General features: G+C 35.3%; 1 protein-coding gene across 2 annotated transcripts in view; it reads right to left on the reverse strand.

The window, feature by feature from the left end:
- RNF17 (ring finger protein 17) overlaps positions 1 to 20,266 on the reverse strand; it is a 124,117-nt gene that overhangs the window by 15,370 nt on the left and 88,481 nt on the right. For both annotated transcript variants that reach the window (XM_003796695.1, XM_012809497.1), the window contains exons 24-29: positions 19,012 to 19,127; positions 16,953 to 17,242; positions 10,327 to 10,490; positions 4,211 to 4,330; positions 2,928 to 3,008; positions 709 to 834 (exon numbers count right to left, since the gene is read on the reverse strand). In XM_003796695.1, coding sequence (XP_003796743.1) covers positions 709 to 834; positions 2,928 to 3,008; positions 4,211 to 4,330; positions 10,327 to 10,490; positions 16,953 to 17,242; positions 19,012 to 19,127 — 897 coding nt within the window. The remainder of the gene's footprint in view (positions 1 to 708; positions 835 to 2,927; positions 3,009 to 4,210; positions 4,331 to 10,326; positions 10,491 to 16,952; positions 17,243 to 19,011; positions 19,128 to 20,266) is intronic.

A 20,266-nucleotide genomic window follows, 5' to 3' on the forward strand; every position in this document is an offset into this window, starting at 1 on the left:
CACTGCACTCTAGCCTGGGGCAACAGAGTGAGACTCTGTCTTAAAAACAAAAACCTTAACAAGTAAACTGTAATTCTAGATATAAAAATACCTTATGATATAAAATGTTATTATAATGCATACCCTATCCTTATAGAAGATTTATAGCAGTTTGAAATGTGAAACCACATCCATAACAGGCTAATTATCTTTTAAAAAATATTAAACACCAGGTTATGAGTCATTTATGAAAGCTAAGCTTAAAATGTGGGTTGTATATGGCTTTTATGTAAAGTAAAGAAACATTTCATCTGGGAAGAAAGTCCTCCTCTGGTATTGAAATCTATAAAGATTTTATAACACAGGGTGTCCATGAAGTTTGTGTGCAATTTATAATACGTTTACATTGTAAACTGCACATGAACTTTATGAACACCCTGTATACATTCCTATATTCAAACAATACTGGATATCATGGGCATCTCGCTGGAATTGAAGGGATAGGATCCTGAGTTATTAATTTGAATCTTAATGAAATTTAAGTTTTTTTTAGGACATTTACAAATCATGAAAATAGAGTGTAGTTCTTTTTTAATAAAGAATTTACAAGTCTTCAAGTTCTCTTAGTGTAAAATTATTTAAGACTTTAGGTGTAAGACAAAATGTGACATCTTTAACCAAAATTAATTTTTCTATAGTTTAGATTTTTGTAGAAAACAGATCACTTACTTCTTTCATTATCTCCTCAGAATGTTCAAAAGTACAATATTTATAGTGTGCCATAAAGTAAGAAAGTGACATTCCACCAAAATAAAGATGAATGGATAACTTCTCCCATGGACTTTTTGGTAATTCCTATTTAAGTTCAATAAATAAGATTATTAGTATAAATTAAATGTCTATTTGATAACTAAAATTTTATAGTCTACAAATACAAAATTAGCCTTCTGATAATCATATTACTATAGTCTGATTAGTGACTCATTTCACAGAATTTTCTTCCTGGTACTGTTACAGATTTTGAGGCAGTAATTTTGCTACTTTGGTTTATGTAAAATATATTTACATCTCCATAACTTAAAGAGTTTTCTAGTTCCTACTACAAAATCACTTACCATATATAATCTATATACATCATCTTTAGATAATACCAATAATTTATACTAAGTAGATGGAGAAAGAGAAGCTACATGTTCAGAGGTAAAAAGGAAGTTTCATTAAAAATTCCAAAATGGCAGGAATGGGCCCCCAAATAGGCATCATAACATTTTAAAAACACTGAATAAAGCCCAATTACTGGGTAATGACTATATCTATAACTGATAAGCTGACCTGTGGAGATTTCTTTCCATTTCCACTGGCCCCACCTTATGCAAACTCATCTCCTGGCTGCGTCATGCTCATTGCTGCCCAGCAGTGCTCCTGTCTACCCGCCAGGCCTCTGTCCACGTCCCCTCCTGCAGGCTGAGCTGCCCACTCTTCTCCCGGCTGCTTCTGTTCCACGTGCCCTGCCTGCGCCCTCAGCATTCTTCTCCAGCACCTGCATGGTTTGTCCTCTCACCATTTTAAGATCTAGACTCAAATGCTACCTTTGCAGGAACGTTTCCCCAACAGAACTTCCCCATCAGTCTCTTCTGTTTTTTCTTCCTAGCACTTATCATTATCTAATATTCCTGCAGTTTATGTTTTTTTATTTTATCTTCTGATTCCCACCAATAGAGCAGAGCCTCATACCCAGCTGTCGCTCAACAGCATCTGTCCTCCGCGTACCTGCCAGGTATAAGGAGCTCAGGCAGGTGTGCAGTGAGCAGGGCTGTGAGGCTCTGCATCTGTGAGCTCCAAGAAACCTAGCAGCCTTTGCTATATCACAAAGTACTCTCTTGCCTGTATTAATTAAACTAAGCAGTAAAGAAAGCTACTTTGACAAAACTAAAACATTTCTATCTTTACCTTAGTGACCTGCCATCAAGACCAAGTACCTAGGCAGGGGGCTCTTAGCACTAACACAGGTCACTTTCTTGTCTAAGTGAGTCTGTGCCTCTCAAGAGTCCTCCAACACAGCAGACTGACCTTACTTCCTGATTGCTCAGAAATCTCTAGTGGGGCCCTGCTAACTGGCTCCGACCTCTACTGAATCCAATATACCATTACTACTCTTCACAAAACCTGTGTTATTCTAGTCAAACAGATGCACTATTTCTAAAGATGTCTTCCTGTGAATTCTGTACACTTCATTTACCCAGCCATAACTTTACCATCTTTTCCCTAAGGAATATCTCAATTCTCAACATCTCAATTCTCACTAATTCTTTTTACCAATCACTTGGCTCTCAGCATGTTGCTTTGTACAGTGAATTTTTTAGGTTTATGTCCTGTTTCACTAACTGCATAAGGTCTTTGAGAATGGGGATCGTGAGAGACTCTCTGAATTACCTGCATTTACCATAGTGCAACATATATGGCCCAATCCAAAACACCGCCTCCAATATTCATAAACACCTCCAACAATTTAATGCTGCCCTTTGTATTAAAGTAAGTTGTTAATGAAGAATTTTTTGAATTACTTATACGGTCATGAAAATTCTCAGGAACTCGTACAAAATTAGATTTAAAATAAAGATAGGAACCAAACGGGTAACTTCTTTTACGTTAGTGAATAATTTACACTCACACAAGAATGCATATACCAAAATAGCTGGGTGTTGTGGCGGGCACCTGTAGTCCCAGCTACTTGGGAGGCTGAGGCGAGAGAATCACTTAAGCCCAAGAGTTGGAGGTTGCTGTGAGCTGTGACACTATTGTACTCTACCAAAGGCGACATAATGAGACTCGGTAGCAAAAAAAAAAATGCATATGCTGTTGCTTATCATCAAAAATTCCTCAAATTATGTTAAACATCTTATGGCAAATAATTTAAACCAGTTCTATATTCTTTAAATACAATTTACCATAATATGTATTTCCACTTCTCTCTTTGAAAGCAGCTCCTGAAGAAGTTCTATTGCATCTGGTTGCCAGACATTCCCAACCTATTTGGGATTAATAAACTCAGATTTTTATACTTTCATAAAATAAGACAAATCAGGAAGCAAATTAAGATAGACAAAAGTAGCCATAGTATAAAATACATAAGTAGTTTTCAAAGAATATCATGGGTACACGATAAAAATGATCTTAAAAGGATCATTTGGTTGAGCTTCTTCCTATAGTATTCACTTAAAACATTTTATGCTGGCTCGGCGCCTATAGCTCAACCGGCTAAGGCGCCAGCCACGTACACCTAAGGCGACGGGTTCGAATCCCCAGCCTGGACCTGCCAAACAACAATGACGGCTGCAACCAAAAAATAGCCGGGCGTTGTGGTGGGCGCCTGTGGTCCCAGCTACTTGGGAGGCTGAGGCAGGAGACTCGCTTGAGCCCAGGAGTTGGAGGTTGCTGTGAGCTGTAATGCCACGGCACTCTACCCAGGGGGACAGCTTGAGGCTCTGTCTCAAAAAAAAAAACAAAACATTTTATGCTTTAAAAATATAAACCTACATTAAAAATATCACATTTAAAACTTTTTAAGACCAATGCAGTGCTTGTACATGGCCTACAATATATATTTATTAAGGAACAGTGACTGTTATATTTTCATGTGTGAAGAGGGTCACATGACAAGGAAGTGAGGCTTCCTGCCAGCAGCACTGTAAGCCTTCTGAAATGGGTCCTCCATCCCTAGTCAACCTTTTGGGTGACTACATCCTGTTGGACATTTTGCTTGTAATATCCCAAGGTACCCTTGTTAAAATCACCCAGCAAAGCTGCTACCATCCCTGAGCAAAAATCTCTCACAGAAATTGTATGGGATAGCGAAAGTTTATTGTCATTTTAGATCACTAGTTCTTAGCTTAATTTGTTATGTAGCAAGAGATAATTAGTAAGCTACTCTTTCATCTGATTTCTGTTATAATTTCATTTGATAAAGAAAACTCAATTTTTACAAATCTATGCTTTTCCATTTATGAACATAGTATGCTTGTCATTTATTCAGATGTTTTATATTCTTCTGTATAATTTTGCAGTTTTCTTCATAAAGGCCCTTTAGTGTCTTACTGAACTTATTTGTAAGTATTTTATTATTATTTTTATTGCAACTGAGATTTTATTTTACATTCTAAATAGTTCCAAAAAGTTGTTAGTAAAAAGCAATATTTACAATTAATCATCCCACAAATTATTACATACTCACAGGTATGGTATTATAGAGCTGACAAGGAATACAAAACTGGGGTATATCAGGATACAACAAAATAGGGTAAAGATGACACTGTGGAATTTTCTCAGTGAATCCATGATCTAAATATTGTACCTGAAACAGAACAAATACAATTTATAGTTAAAATTTATTATCAATAGCAAGGGTATGGAAGGAATTTTCTGGTGTTAAAATTTAAAAAATAAAACAGCCTAGAAAGATAACCAAATTTGGATTTGAAAAAAACTTCCAGAAAAAAGCAACATATTTATTTATGTATTTCCTTACCCCATGGTGTTTTGAACCTATAAATCAAAACTTTTTTTGAAAAATTAGGTCTTATTAGATTTACAAATTCAGGAGCAACCCCTTTTTGAAATGCTTTATTTAATTCTGACAAATCAATTTCTACATTGTCTTAAGAATAAGGAATGGTAGCAAGTTATTTCTTCTTTCCCCAATGTAATGAACACATCACTGTTTAATTATGTGTAGGTGGCATGTAAGAAAATAAAAAATAAAAATAAAATCTGAGTATAATACAGGTAGCTAGGGTGAATATGGTTTCATGAAATGTTTATTTCTTAATGTGGATCACAAGATAAACTTTATAAAACATACCAAGTTAAGCAATGAAAACATCGTGTAGACTTTAAATGTAAAATTACCATAGGAAAATATAAAAGGCATGATTAAATTCTCAAAGTACTTTTAAGTTAATTAAAATAGATATTCAGATGGCATGAGAAATTTTTATAAAAAGTTAAAATAAATCTTATTTATTCGGATTTCACATATGTAAAGTTCACGCAGAGTGATAACTTGATAAAAATTGACTTTCAGGCTGGGTGTGGTGTCTCACGTTTATAATCCTAGCATGCTGCGAAGCCAAGGTGGGTCGATTGCCTTTCCTCAGGAGACCAGGCTGAGGAAACTGTGAGACCCTGTACTAAAAATAGAAAAACTAGCTAGGAAGTTCAGAATCAGATGCTTGCATATGAATTCCAGGATTACTACTCAAAGACAGGGTGACCTTAGTAGGTCACTGAACCTACACTTCAATTTTTTTATTAGTAAAATGGGAATAATAATCTATATCTAGGATAGTTGTAAACAAATTATAAAACACAAATGAACATTTATGAAAGAAGTTAAAAAACCTCAAGTGCTATGTAAGTATTATCATCATCAAACACAAATATCTCAAACATCTGATAAAATACTTCATGAATTCCATCACTTTACTTAGTAAATGCAATGTAAATGGAGGTATTTTCTTCTTCTTCTTTTTTTTTTTTTTTAGACGGAGCCTCAAGCTATCCCCCTCGGTAGAGTGCCATGGCATCACAGCTCATAGCAACCTCCAACTCCTGGGCTCAAGCGAGTCTCCTGCCTCCGCCTCCCAAATAGCTAGGACTACAGGCGTCTGTCACAACGCCCAGCCATTTTTTGGTTGCAGCCATCATTGTTGTTTGGCAGGCCCGGGCTAGGGATTCGAACCCGCCCCCTTAGGTGTATGTGGCTGGCGCCTTAGCCGCTTGAGCCACAGGCGCTGAGCCTAAATGGAGATATTTTCATCTGCATTTTTACATGTATACATTTTTTTAAAGCATGTAGCTATTTTTGAAGATTATTTTTCATTTCAAAATATTATAGGAGTTAAAACATTTTTGGTTACATGGATCACTACTGTTACACTTGAGTCAGGATTGTAAGTATGCTCCTCACCCAGATGGTGTTCACTGTATTTATTATGTAGGTTTTTGCCCATCCCCTCATCCCCACCCCCTACCCCCCCTACTTAATTTCCATTGAGTTTTACTTCCCTCTGTGCATGTGTGTGCTTATTGGTTAAGTTCTAATCTCAAAGTGAGTACTTGTGGTGTTTGTTTTTCCATTTAGACACTTCATTTAGGATAACAGTCTCTAGTTCTATACAAATTATAGCAAAAGGCCTTAATTCATCTGTCTTCTATGGTATAAATATATCACATTTTGTTAATCCACTCCTAAACTGATGGGCACACTACTTTGATTCTGCAATTGTGAATTGTGCTGCAATAAACATTTAAGTGTCCCTTTGATAAAATGACTTACCCAGCAGTGAAACTGCTAGATCAAATGGTAAATAAGCCCACTTGCAGTTAGTTCTCCAAGAATCTCTATACTGTTTTCCATACAGGTTGTATTATTATAATATGCAGTCCCACTCACGGTGTATGTATACTCCTTTCTCTATGCATCTATACCAGCATCTATTGTTTTTGGACTTTTTAGTAAGAGCCATTCTACCTGGATATGTCACTGTAGTTTTAATTTGCATTTCCCTCATTAATGATGTTGAACTTTTTTTTTTACATTTATTGGCCATTAGTCTATCATTTTTTGAAAAGTTTCTGTTCATATTTTTTGTCCACTTATTATTATTAATTTTTTTTTGAGATCAGGTCTCACCATGTTCTCAGATCTCTACTTCTGGGTAGTGTCATGGCATCATCATAGCTCATAGCAACCTCAAACTTCTGGGTTCAAGTGATCCTCTTCACTCAGCTTCCTAAGTAGCTGGGACTACATGTGCCAGCTAGTTTTTCTATTTTTTTTCTTCAGTAGAGATAGGGTCATACTCTTGCTCAGACTGGACCCAAATTCCTGAGCTCGAGCAATCTACTTGTGTTGGCCTCCCAGAGTGCTAGAATTACAGGCATGAACCACAGCATGTAGCTTTTTGTCTACTTTTTCTTTCTTTTTTTTTTTTGTAGAGACAGAGTCTCACTTTATCACCCTCAGTAGAGTGCCGTGAAGTTACATAGCTCACAGCAACCTCCAACTCCTGGGCTTAGGCGATTCTCTTGCCTCAGCCTCCCAAGCAGCTGGGACTACAGGTGCCCGTCACAACGCCCAGCTATTTTTTTGTTGCAGTTTGGCCGGGGTTGGGTTTGAAACCACCACCCTTGGTATATGGGGCCAGCACTCTACTCACCGAGCCACAGGCACCGCCTAACTTTTTGTCTACCTTTTAATGGAGTTGTTTTAATTTTTTTCTTGCTCATCTGCTGAGTTCTTTGTAGATTCTGTTGTTAGCCCCTTATTGGATGTATAGCTTGTGAATGTTTTTTCCCATTCTAGAGACTATTTGCTCTGATGATTATTTCCTTAGCTTAGTACAGAAGCTTTTTTGAATTTAATCAAGTCCCATTTATTTATTTTTGTTGTTATAGTTGCTGTCGGACTTTTTCTTTATAAATTCTTTGTCTAGGCCAAGATCTAGAACGGTTTTTCCAGCACTTTATTCTAGCATTCTTATGGTTTCAGGCCTTACTTAAATTTAAATCTGTTATCTATCTTGAATTAATTTTTATGAATAGTGAAAGATATGGATCCTATTTCATTCTTTTGTATGTGGCTATCCAATTCTTCCAGCACCATTCATTGAATAGGGCTTCTTTTCCCCTTTGTCTGCTTTTGTCAAAGATTGATTGGCTTACGTGGACAGTTTATGTTCTGTTCTGTTCATTGGTCTATGTCTCTTATTTTTGTGCCACTACCATGCTGTTTGGTTACTACAGCCTTCTAATATAGTTTTGAAGTCTAGTTATGTGATGACTCCAGATTTGTTCTTTTTACTTAAGATTTGTCTATTCAGTCTCTTTTCTGGTTCTACATGACATGCAGAATTATTTTTTCTAGATCTGTGAAATATGTTGGTATTTTGATGGAGATTGCATTGAAATCTATAAATCACTTTGGGTAAAATGGACATTTTAGCAATGTTGATTCTATCAATCCGTAAGCATATGTTTTTTCACTTGTTTATGTCATCTGTAGTTTATTTCCTCAGTGTTTTGTAGTTCTCTTTGTAGCAATCTTTCACCTCCTAGGTTAAGTATATTCCTAGGTATTTTATTTTCTTTGTAGCTGTTTATGGTATTGAGTCTCTGATTTGACTCTCCACTTTACTATTATGGGTTTATAGGAAAGTTACTGATTTGTGTACATTGATTTTGTAACCTGAGACATTGCTGACTTTATTTATCAATTTTAGGAATCTCTTGGTGGAGTGTTTGTGGAGTTTTCTAGCTATAAGATTATATTGTCAGGAAAAAGTGACAGTCTGACCTCTCCTTTCCTGATTTGGATACCATTTGCTTCTTTATCTTGCCTGATTGCTATGGGTAGGACTTCTAGCACTATGTTGAATAAAAGTGAATAAAAAGGAGCTCTCATGTTGTTCTAGTTCTTAGTGGGAATGCTTTCAACTTCTCCCCACTAATAATACTGGCTATAGATTTGTCATATATAGCTTTTATAATTTTGAGATATGTTCCTTCTATATCTAGTTTGTTGAGGTTTTTTTTTTAATTATGAAAAGTGCTGAATTTTGCTTTTTCTTCATTCATTGAAAAATCACAGGTTCTTTGTTTTTGCTACTGTTTATGTGGTGAATCACATTTATTGATTTCTGTATGTCAAACTACTTTGCATCCCTGGATAAAGCCCACCTAGTCATGGCAGATTATTTTTTTGATATAGGTGTTGAATTTGGTTTGTTAGTATTTTTTGAGGATTTTTGCATCTAAATTCATAGAGGACATTCGTCTGTAGTTTTCTTTTCTTGGTGTGTCTTTTCCTGGCTTCAGTATTAAGGTAGTACTACCTTCATAGTGAGTTAGGAGGATTCTCTCCTTGATGCTTTTGTTTGTAGGTCTGGTAAAAATTCTACTGTGAATCCACCTGGTCCAGGGCTTTTGTTGTTTTTGTTAGAAGCTTTTTTATTACTGTTCCAATCTCATTGCTTATTATTGTTCTGTTCGGAGTTCTATTCTTTCCTGATGAAGATTTGGGAGGTTATGTGTTTCCAGGAATCTGTCCATTTCCTCTACATTTTCAAGTTTATGTGTGTAGAGATTTTCATAGTATTCACAGATGATATTTTGTATTTCTGTGGTATCAGCTGTAATATATACATATCTCACTTTTCATTTCTGATTGAACTTATTTGGATCCTTTCTCTTCTATTTATGGTTAATCTGGCAAGAGATCTATCAGTTTTGTTTGTTTATCTTTTCTTTTTTTCTTTTTAGGGTAACAGAGAGATTTTATATAGGAATAACAAAGGGAAAGTTTAGAGCATTTCCAAAGAGAGTTGGAAATAGGTCCCTCTCATGAAGGAGAAAAGGTGAGAGAGACCAATCTTGTTTATCTTTTCAAAGAACCAACTTTTTATTTCATTGATCTTTTCTATTTTTTTTGTTTTTTTTTTTTTTTTTAATTTTAGTTCTGTTGTAACCCACTACATAGTGAGTTCTTTTCTTCTGCTAGCTTTGGGTTTGGTTTGTTCTTCCTTTTCTAATAGATTTTGAATGAAAGTTGAATGCTATCTCATCATTCTGGAAAGGTAATTTGCCTCTATGCTCAAAGGATCAGCTAGGCCATGCACAAATTTGCTCAGGAGGTATATATATGGTACATATTGGAAAAAAGCTATTTTACTTAATACCGTGTGTGCAAATAGTGCTATCAATTATAACTAAGTGGTCGATTCATTAAGGTCAATGGATCAAACCTCTACCTAGAAATATTTTTTGGTTATTGAAGTTACTAAATATATTTGAAAATAAAAAGAAAAATTCATACTACTATATAACATAGCTCACTGATCTTCCTACAGATATAAAAAAATAAAAGAAAGATTCTTACTAATATGTAACATAGCTGACTGATCTTCCTACATATATATATATATATATATACACACACACATATATAATTGTTGGGGATTCACTGACAGTGTATAGAAGCAGGTTACATTAATTTTTTTTGTTGTTGTTAGATAAGGACCCTCCTACATGTTTAAAGTCATCAAAAACATTTTAATCAAAATAAAAGAAAGATTCTTACTATTATATAACATAGCTGACTGATATTCCGACATATATATATGTATTTTATATAGCAGGTTACATTAATTGCTTTTTTTTGTTAGATAAGGATCCTCCTACATGTTTAAAGTCATCAAAAACATTTTAACCAAATTTTTATACATCCAGACTCAAAAGATAACTTAAGTAGCATTTAGTGTTAAAATGGCCACAACAGAATGTCAGACTCACCCTGATTGTGCCACCTACAATTTCCATCACCTTGCCTCGATACCACATAGTATCAGATCCTCTTACTGCACAGGCTTCTCCCTTTTTCCAGAAATAAGGCTCCAAAAGACCAAGGCATTTTAAATTACGCTGTATTTCATTCATCATTTTTACTAGCTCAAATTCTGGAAAAAATATTAAAGATATAAAGCATTGAGGAAAATTTTTTTTATCATTTTTCAATAATAAGTCATCACTAATTTTCCATAATTTCATAACTTAGGTAACATAAAGAACTAAAAATCAGTCCTATTTTCATAAAAATCTTTATTTCAAAACATGCTACTAGCAGCATATAATTATTCTGATACTTGATTGTTATGTTTACTTATTCTATTTTGGAGATGAGGCCTCATTCTGTTGCTCAGGCTAGAAAACAATAGCATGATCAGTAGCTGTGACTATAGGTGCTACCATGCCTGGCTAATTTCTTTTTCTTTTGTTTTTCAGATGAGCAGGCTTGCTGCATTGCATGGTCTCAAACTCCTGGACTCAAGCAGTCTCTTCCTTCAGCATCTTGAGTTGCTGGGGATATAGGCCATGAGCCACCACACCTAGCACTGATCTTTGATTATATTTTGAGAGTACAAACATCATAAAGAGCTCTAAATACATGCCAAATGGCCTAATATAAAAGAAATACCAATTTAAGATGTCATTTTGGGGGTTGGCACTTAGAGCACAGTGGTTATGGCACCAACCACATATACTGAGGCTGGTGGGTTCGAACCTGGCCTGGGCCAGCTAAACAACAATGACAACTGCAACAAAAAATAGTTGGGCATTGTGGTGGGAACCTGTAGTCCCAGCTACTTGGGAAGCTGAGGGAAGAGAATTGCTTGAGTCCAAGAGTTTGAGGTTGCTGTGAGCTGTGATGCCACAGCACTCTACCGAGGGCAACATAGTGAGACTCTTATCTCAAAAACAAACAAACAAAAAACAACAGATGTCACTTTGGCAGCATACCTAAGTAAAACAAAATACAAGTTATGTATTACTTGATGCTTAGACATAGTATGACACTGGGGATGTAACACTAAAATTTTGAATTTTGCTTTAACTGCTAATTGGTCCATATTTCCACAGTAAATATATATCCCCATAACTGATACAGAGAGGGCAAGCTCTGGAGTCAGTTCCCATCCCAGTCCTACAGCTTTAATTGTGTAATCTTGTATAAGTACCTTACCTCCATAAGCCTCTTGTATAAGTACCTAAACCTCCATAAGCCTCAGTTTATTGTTCTGCTGTAAACTAGGTATAATAGCACCTACTGCATTATCAGCACTGCAGGAAGATAAAAGCACCAAGGATGCTGACAACACTGCCAGTTTGAGCAATGACTATCCATGTCAAGGACTCTGGTTAAGTATTATTACTATAGGTCTCAAATGCTGTTCATTTCTTCTAGAACAACCAATTACACAGACTTACTGTCTTTCAAATAAAAAATGTTATTTAGGCAGTAAATAAATATATGAGAGAAAAATTTCAGCTAATTCAGAGCTTTTCTGATCTATAGGTGGACTTACTAGGGAGCCAATGGCACTTAACTCTGTGAGTACTAGAGTTATAGTGTTCTAGTGTGCCTAGGCTGAGGTCAGAAAGCATCTGCATATAAGCCTAAGGAAAATACAGAAGGACCCAAATATTCTCAGAGAGTACTCAATCTCCATGCATTTGTTGTGATTTCTTTCCTCATTCCAAATACATACAAACTTCTGTGTAAGTACTAGATCTTACAAACCTAGAACCACTCCCACCTTTATCTTAGTCCCAATGTAGGGAAAATAAGGGAAACATGGTAGAAAGCAGGTCAGTTTGTGTCAGTCCTATGTCAGAGTTGTTTAGGTGCCCTCACCCTCTCATGATGCTCCTCCTCCATGTTGGAAGAGTACTTAGGATGTCTGAATAATCATTGATGGAGTCTGTAAACCCTATATTCTGCCAACCACAAGTATCACTGCCACACTGGGATATCCAAAAATTGGGGATCTAGGATTTTTACATTCTCAAGGATTCTAAGGTTTATAGGTACACAAAAACTCTGTAACTTTGGAATCAGGAGAGATTATCTGAGTAGTGGCCCTGACCTAGCCTGATACTAAAGACCCAACGGCTTTTTGTCAACTATGTGATCACATCCTAATTCCCTTATTCTTATTAAACTTCATTATTTCTATTCTTCCAACCAGTTAGACCCCTTTATCTTATTTATGCCTATCTTTATTTGAATTCATTCCCTATTCTACTCTAAAGTTTCTAACTCTAAAAAGGATTATCACTTTTTTAAAAAATTTCAGATTGGTATGAGGGTACAAATAAATGTTTAGGTTACATTGTTTTCATTTCTAAGGTGAAGTTCAAGTTGTAGTTAAGCTTTTCACCCAGGGGTGTGCTGTACACCATTACATTGTATACATGAGGTGAGAGTTTACCAATCCCCCCCATTCCTCATTCCCCTCCAACTTGAATTTAATTGTGTTTTTCTCTCATGTGGGTATGCAATTCATTTATCTCCTTGTTTCATGTTAGTAATGAGTACTGTGGATACTTTTTTTTCTATTCTTATGAGACTTTACTAAGAAGAATGTGTTTTAATTCCATTGAGGTAAACACAAAAGATGTAAAATTTCTGTCTCTTTTTACGGCTGAACAGTTCTCTGTGGTATACATATACCACAGTTTGTTAAACTACTCGTGGGTGATGGGCACTTGGGTTGATTCCATGTCTTGGCTATTGTGAACTGAGCTGTAGTAAACATTCTAGTGCAAATGTCTTTACAGAAAATGATTAGGATTATCAGTTTTAAGCCATGGGTGTTTCTCCAAAAAAAGTTTTCCTTCCTCATCTCTAGCCTAATTTTGTCTTTTTTATTTTTTTATCCTACAACACTTGCACACAGTATGTCCTATAATAACAGGATACATTAAAGGGTACACCACTTCAAGAGCTGGAGTATACTTAAAGAAGAACAAGGAGGGAGTTTGGCTCCAATATGTTTCCAGTATTACAGAATATAGAACAAATAAGGTGTATATAAACTACAAACAGTATAGGCTTACACATTTCACATTGTAAATCAAATCAGTACACTGAACCCCATAAATGCATCAATGTACACATTATGATTTAATCAAAACAAAACAAAACAGTATAGGCTATACAATGAAAAACACTGTGGTACCAGTGCAGGAATAGACAAATAGACTAATATTACATAATAGAAAGTTCAGAAACAATTCATGCACACATACACACATAGAATCTTACAGAGTGTGTGTGGAGTATTAAGTAGAAGGGCTGGGACAACTTTTAAACCCATAAAAAATGAAACTGGATCTCTTCTTTCCATCTACTCAGAAAAATCAATTCTAGGATTGCTTAAAAACAACATAAAAAAATTATGAACTTTTCTATAAGATCATACAGAATATCTTTCTGATCTCAGAGTAAGGATTATTGTTATTTTTCATAGAGGTAATCAAGTTAGAATAAATGAATTTTAATGAGACACCAAAAAAACCAAAGACTGATAAAATTACATTAAAATTAAGGCCTGTTTATCCAGAAACCTCAAAAAGACACTGAAAAGATAAGTGAGAAATTGAGAAAAGGTATTTGTAATACATGAAGCTGAGAGAGGATAAGCATTTGGGCTTATTAAGAACTGTGCATTAGAGGGTGGGAGAGGGGAGATGAGGGGGGTGGATGGGGGGAAGGAGGGTGATGGGTGGGGTCACCTATATGGTTTATCTTACAAGGGTACAAGTGAATCCTTCTAAAAGCAGAGTATAAATGTCTTAACTCAATGACTAAGAGAATGACATGAAGGTTATGTTAACCAGTTTCATGAGAGTATTTCAAAATGTATATGAAAACAGCACACTGTAGCCCATGATTGCATTAATGTACATAGTTATGCTATAAGAAATAAAAAAACAAAACAAAACTGTGCATCAGGCTCGGCGCCTGTAGCTCAAGCAGCTAGGGCACCAGCCACATATACTGGAGCTGGCGGATTTGAATCCAGCCTGGGCCTGCCAAACAACAATGACAACTACAACCAAAAAAAAAAAAGCCGTGTGTTGTGGCAGGCACCTGTAGTCCTAGCCACTTGGGAGGCTGAGGCAAGAGAAACACTTAAGCCCAAGAGTTGGAGGTTGCTATGAGCTGTGACGCCACGGCACTCTACCCGGGGTGAGCTTGAGACAGTCTCAAAAAAAAAACAAAAAAAAAAAACTGTGCATCATCCCACAACTCCATTACTAGGTATGTACCCAGAAGAAAAAAAATCATTTTATCATAAGGATATTTACACTACATTGCTTCTCATAGCTCAATTCAAAATCAACAAGATGTGGAAACAGCCTAAGTACCCATCAACCCATGAATGGATTAATAAACTGTGGTACATGTATACCACAGAATACTATTTAGCCATAAAAAGATAGACATCTTTTTTATTAACCTAGATAGAGATGAAGAATATTCTTCTTGGTAAAGTATCACAAGAATGGACAAGCAAGTATCCAATATATTCGATAGTAATATGAAGCCAGCAGAGGAACTAATACATGCCCATAGAAGAGAAAAAACTCAATTCAAGTTGTGTGGAGAGAGGAGAAAGAAGGGGGGGGAGGGGGATTGGTGTGCTCTCACCTAATGGACACAATGTAAGAGTATATGGCACACCTCTTGGGTGCAGGACACAAGTACAACAAGGACTTTACCTAGCAAATGCAAACAATGTAACTTAATTGTTTGTACCCTCTTATTATCTGAAATAAAAAAAAGAACTGTGCATCAAAAAGCAATGCCTTAATAGAAAGTGAGCAAAAGACACGGACAGACATTCCATAAACATGGGAATTTGAAAGACTCAAGTAGAAGATGTTCAACCTCATAAGTAATTAAAGAAATACAAATTAAAGCTACAGTGAGACAGTTTCATACCCACTAATGGGCAAAACTTAATCTGGTAATTCAAAGCATTAGCAAGGATGTAGAACAATGGGAATTCTAACAAATGGCTAATAGCTAATGATAAGAGTAAATTGTTACAAACCACTTCTTAAAACAATATGACCATTACCTAGAAGAGGTGATCATACATACATAATCCTCAATAATCCACCAATTTCACTCACTGGGGATGTACCCTGATTAGAAAAGTTTTGCATGTGTATCAAGAAACACATACAAGAATGTTCACAGCAGCACTTTTTTGTAATTGCAAAAATCTTGAAACTACTATTGTCCATCAGTAGCAAAATGGAGACACAATCATTTATTAGAAGACATTAATTCATAAAAAATGAACAAAATATATTTTAGATGCATTAAGATGATAACCCTCAAACATTTTGATGAAAAGTCACAAATAAAGTTTGAAAGAGAAAATTTGTTTAGCGATACACACACGAAATGATAATAACAAATTCAGGAATGTGATTGTCTTGGGTGATGAAAGAGGGAGTCATGATCATGTGGGACCCACATGGCTTCTAAGGTTCTGGTGATACTGTTTCTTATCCTGGACAATGTTTATATCACTACTCCTTTTAACATTTTTATTTAAAACTTTTTATGCTGTGTATTCTTTCACATTTGTAGCATTTTATAATAATTTTTCTTTTTTTTAAGACAGAGTATCACCCTATTGCCCAGGCTGAAGTGCAATGGTATAACTGGAGCTCATAGCAGCCCCAAATTCCTGGGCTTAATTGATTTTTTTACCTTAGCCTCCCAAGAAAAGGGAGGGACTACCCAGCTAATTTTTCTATATTTTGTTAGAGAGAGGGTCTTACTGTGTTTCCCAGGCTGGTTTCAAACTCTCAGGCTCAAGCAATCCTCCCACTTTGGCCTCACAAAATGACGAGCCACCATAGCCTTTAAAAAGCATGTACTTTTAGTTATTAATATGTCTAGCACAGTAAATTTACACTATACAGTGGGGGTAATCCTGTAGGATCCCATATTTATGTGATGGTTTCATATTATATTTCCCACATTTTAAAAACAGAGCCTTGAGTTTTATTTTCTTGTGAACTTTGTGTAATTCTCACAGAGGAAGTTCAAGGTTTTAATTCTATGAGGCAACTCTGAGAGTAAACACTTTTTTTGGCACATGCTTACCTCCAAGTGTGTGGTTTCACTTTGTTTTGAAGCTTGGTATATTTTTCACTTTCATGTTAAATAGTAAATGTTAACTAAAAAAAACCCAAGCGTTTGACCTGACTTACTTGGGAGGATTCAATCTTCTATAATAGTGGAAATGGAAATTCCAAATTCCTTTCTTCTTATATTGAGAATAGCACACAATTATAACAGATAATACTCCTATGTTAGAATAATAATGAAAAAACTTCATTAAATGAGTTTTGCATGTTAGGCATTGTTAAAAGGCCTTTGCATGTATTGTGTGAGCGAAATAATTTAATCCTCCTAACAACTCTGTGAAAATGAAGTTAAAGAGGTTAATTACTTGCCCAAGGTATTTCAATCCATGTCTATCTTGCTAGACAACTGGGAGCTGCTAAATCTACTTTTACTGACTAAGCTTACTTAACACAGAAGATCTTACCTGACAGTTTAGGTACTACAAATATAGTTCCATCATCACCAATGCAGGTGACTACTGCCTCAAATACTTTGATGTTAGGAATAGCTGGTGGTTTATAGCATCCAGTGGTTCTTGGTTCTAGAATGTTCTCTGTAACCTCAGACAACTTATGTTCATTGATTGTATCAGCAGCTTTTTTGTCAGGGTCAGAGTCGATTTTAATACAATTAGTAACTATTGAACCTTCTTGTTCCAGGGGGATTTCAACAGACTTCTCAGATAATAAGTGGCTGTTATCGAATTTATTAATTCTGTAATATCAAAAAAGAACATATGTAAATATGAGCAGATATACAATTCTGGGAAAAATAATACAAAAAGAATCCTTCAAATATACTTCAAATTTAAAGAAAATACTTGCTCTTGTCTAGGATATGTTAGTTTAATATGTTATATAAAGATTAGAATAATTTAAGTTATAATGAAAATTAGTTTAAATTATGAGACTGATGAGAAAAAAGCAATATGTTAATTGTTTTAAATTACTATCTCATATTTACATGTTATTCTCTCTTAAAATCTCATAAGTATATTCAAAATATTGTATAATAATTATATGTTATTGGAAAATATAACACCTTTAAGTTGATTCTAATTTAATCCCAAGATAGAACACATATACCTGCCAAGTTATTAACATTCATAAAATAATATAAAGAAAATGAGCCTCTAAAAAACATTAGTACTTTTCAGATATTTAGTGGTAATTATGCTATTATACATTTACTCAATTTTTCTACTTCATGTTCTTTCCTTCCAATTCAAAAATAACAAGCCTGATGTAAAAAAAAAAAAAAAAGTCCTAGGAGAAAATATTAATACGTGTCGTATTTTAACAGAATTATAGGAGGGTTTGTCTCTTACAATTTCCTGCACTTTCAAAAGGAAATAAGCATTGACCAAACAAGTTATACAATTCTGCAACCCCTGGCCCCCATTTCCCCACCCCTTACCCCACCTTAAGATATCTAGCAGTTTTACTGTCATAAAAGCACTAGAGAACATAACAACTGGTGGTGAGATAGTATTAACTTGCCTGGCATTTTCCACTTTAACATTTCTTTTATCAAGGTACTGCTTTAGCCTAAAGGCAATGAACCCAAAAGAGACACAGTGAGAGGAGAAATGCGACACCTAGGCACTGCAATGCCCAGGCAAACTCAAGTAGCAACTACCATACTTAGCCAACTACCTCATGTTCCATTTTATTTCTGGTTTCTCATTCTCTTTTCAATTCATCAAGACTAGGGTCTTGGTCCAAATAAGGGAAGATATAATTTAAGACAACCACTTCTAAGGAGACCTGGCCATGTATGGTACAAAGTGACTACCTGGGAAATATGTCTGCAATTCCAGCATACCTTTGTCTCCAGAAGGGCCATAACAATGTTCCATTCCTGCCCCCTGAATCAAAGGTTCTTAAACCCCAAATTAGTAACTGAAACAATCTTTAAATGTAAATATTGCTCAATTCCTGTTTTTGCTACTCATTTCTATTTCATAAAAATACATTTTGATATATACCTACTGGAATTTCTAAAATGAAGCTTAAATATTTCCATCTAAGCTATGGATGAGAAAGAACTCAGATCTGGCACCCACCATACAATTCTTTTTTTCTTTGGTTTAGAGGGTAAATGTCAAAAAAAGGGGGAAATTATAAAAGCAAATATGTCAGGCAGTGCCCATGGCTCAAAGGAGTAGGGCACTGGCCCCATGTGCCGGAGGTAGCAGGTTCAAATCCAGCCCCGGCCAAAAACTGCAAAAAAATAAAATATAAAAAAAAAAAGCAAATATTTCAGTATAGGGTTTAAGTGTGCAAGAACTAATGGACCTGAACAAATAAATAAGCAATTCTAAAGGAATTTGTTTTTGAGCTGTGTCTTCGGGGTTAGTTTATAAATCTGTAGGCGCAAATGATGCAATTCAGGTGTGAAGGCACACATGTAAGATTTGCACAGGCAAATAACAAGCAACCATCACAAACTGACGTCAAAAAAATTTCTTTTAAAGTCGATACCTCCTTTCTCTCAAAGCCAAACCCTTTTTAATCAAATATTTAGAAACATCAACACGCTCTCCTTTTTCATCTCTGCAGAAAATTTTCACAGGTAGTGGCCATGTTGTACTGTTTTCCTGCAGTGAATCAAGAGCAGAATAAATATGAGATATAAAAATGAAATCTTATAAACGATTATAAAGCACCTACTTTTATAGGTGCTTGATTATATAGCAATTATAAAGTGCCTACTTTTCATAGGTGCTTTCTCTAAATTTCACTAAATACAAGAAAAAAATTTTCCTACTGAGTAAAGTTATTTGATATCTACATATATCAGACAGAAAAAGAATTGAAGGGAGTCAGTAGAAGCACAGTGTTTTGTGAAGTTTATCAGCTGATACTGCCAAGGTGAAACTTAAAAAAAAAAAAAAAGAAAGAAAAGAAAACAATTTAAAACACTTATTCAGAACTAGAGGTTAGGAGGAACACACTACCAGTTACCAAGTTTCTCTGTTCCACTAAACTCTTAGCAAATTATAGAAGCAAAATATATTTTCCAAGGTGTTCCTTTTGTCCCCCTACAAAAAATGTATTCTACTTCATTTGGAAGAAATTGTGAAAAGGGAGAAAGTCTATATAGAAAGAAGTAACTCATAAGTCTATATAGAAAGAAGTAACTCATAAAGATGAGTTATATAACAAAATTCTAATTATTAATGCAGCAGAACATATTTAAATTAGAAAAAGTAAAAGAAGCAGAGTATTTGTAAGTGTTCTGAAAAGATGCACACCTCTTCTGAAGCCCATACTCACACATACATTTTATGACATAATTAATGTCACTAGAAGCCAATCTTCCCAGTTTAGCAAGAGTATCAAATAGCTTTAGAAAGGCACTCTTGGCTCTGAGCCCATACACAGTAGTTACAGCATCAGCTACCTGCTCCTAGGCTGGTGGGTTAGCCCCCGGCCTGGCCAGCTAAACAACAATGACAACTGCAACAAAAAAATAGCCAGGCATTGTGACAGGTGCCTGTGGTCTCAGCTACTTGGGATGCTGAGGCAAAAGAATTGCTTGAGCCCAAGAGTTTGAGGCTGGCCACAGCACTCTAATGAGGGCAGTATAGTGAGACTCTGTCTCAAAAAAAAAAAGAAAGAAAGAAAGAAAGAATTACCTTGACTCATTCACACAATTATTTGCAGCACATCTACTCATTTAACAGGCATTATATCTTGAAACAAAACCAACAAAGTTAGCAACAATATCCAAATT

The sequence above is a fragment of the Otolemur garnettii genome, unplaced genomic scaffold (genome assembly GCF_000181295.1).
Source record: "Otolemur garnettii isolate 467f Iridium unplaced genomic scaffold, OtoGar3 scaffold00106, whole genome shotgun sequence".
Taxonomy (NCBI): Eukaryota; Metazoa; Chordata; class Mammalia; order Primates; family Galagidae; genus Otolemur; species Otolemur garnettii.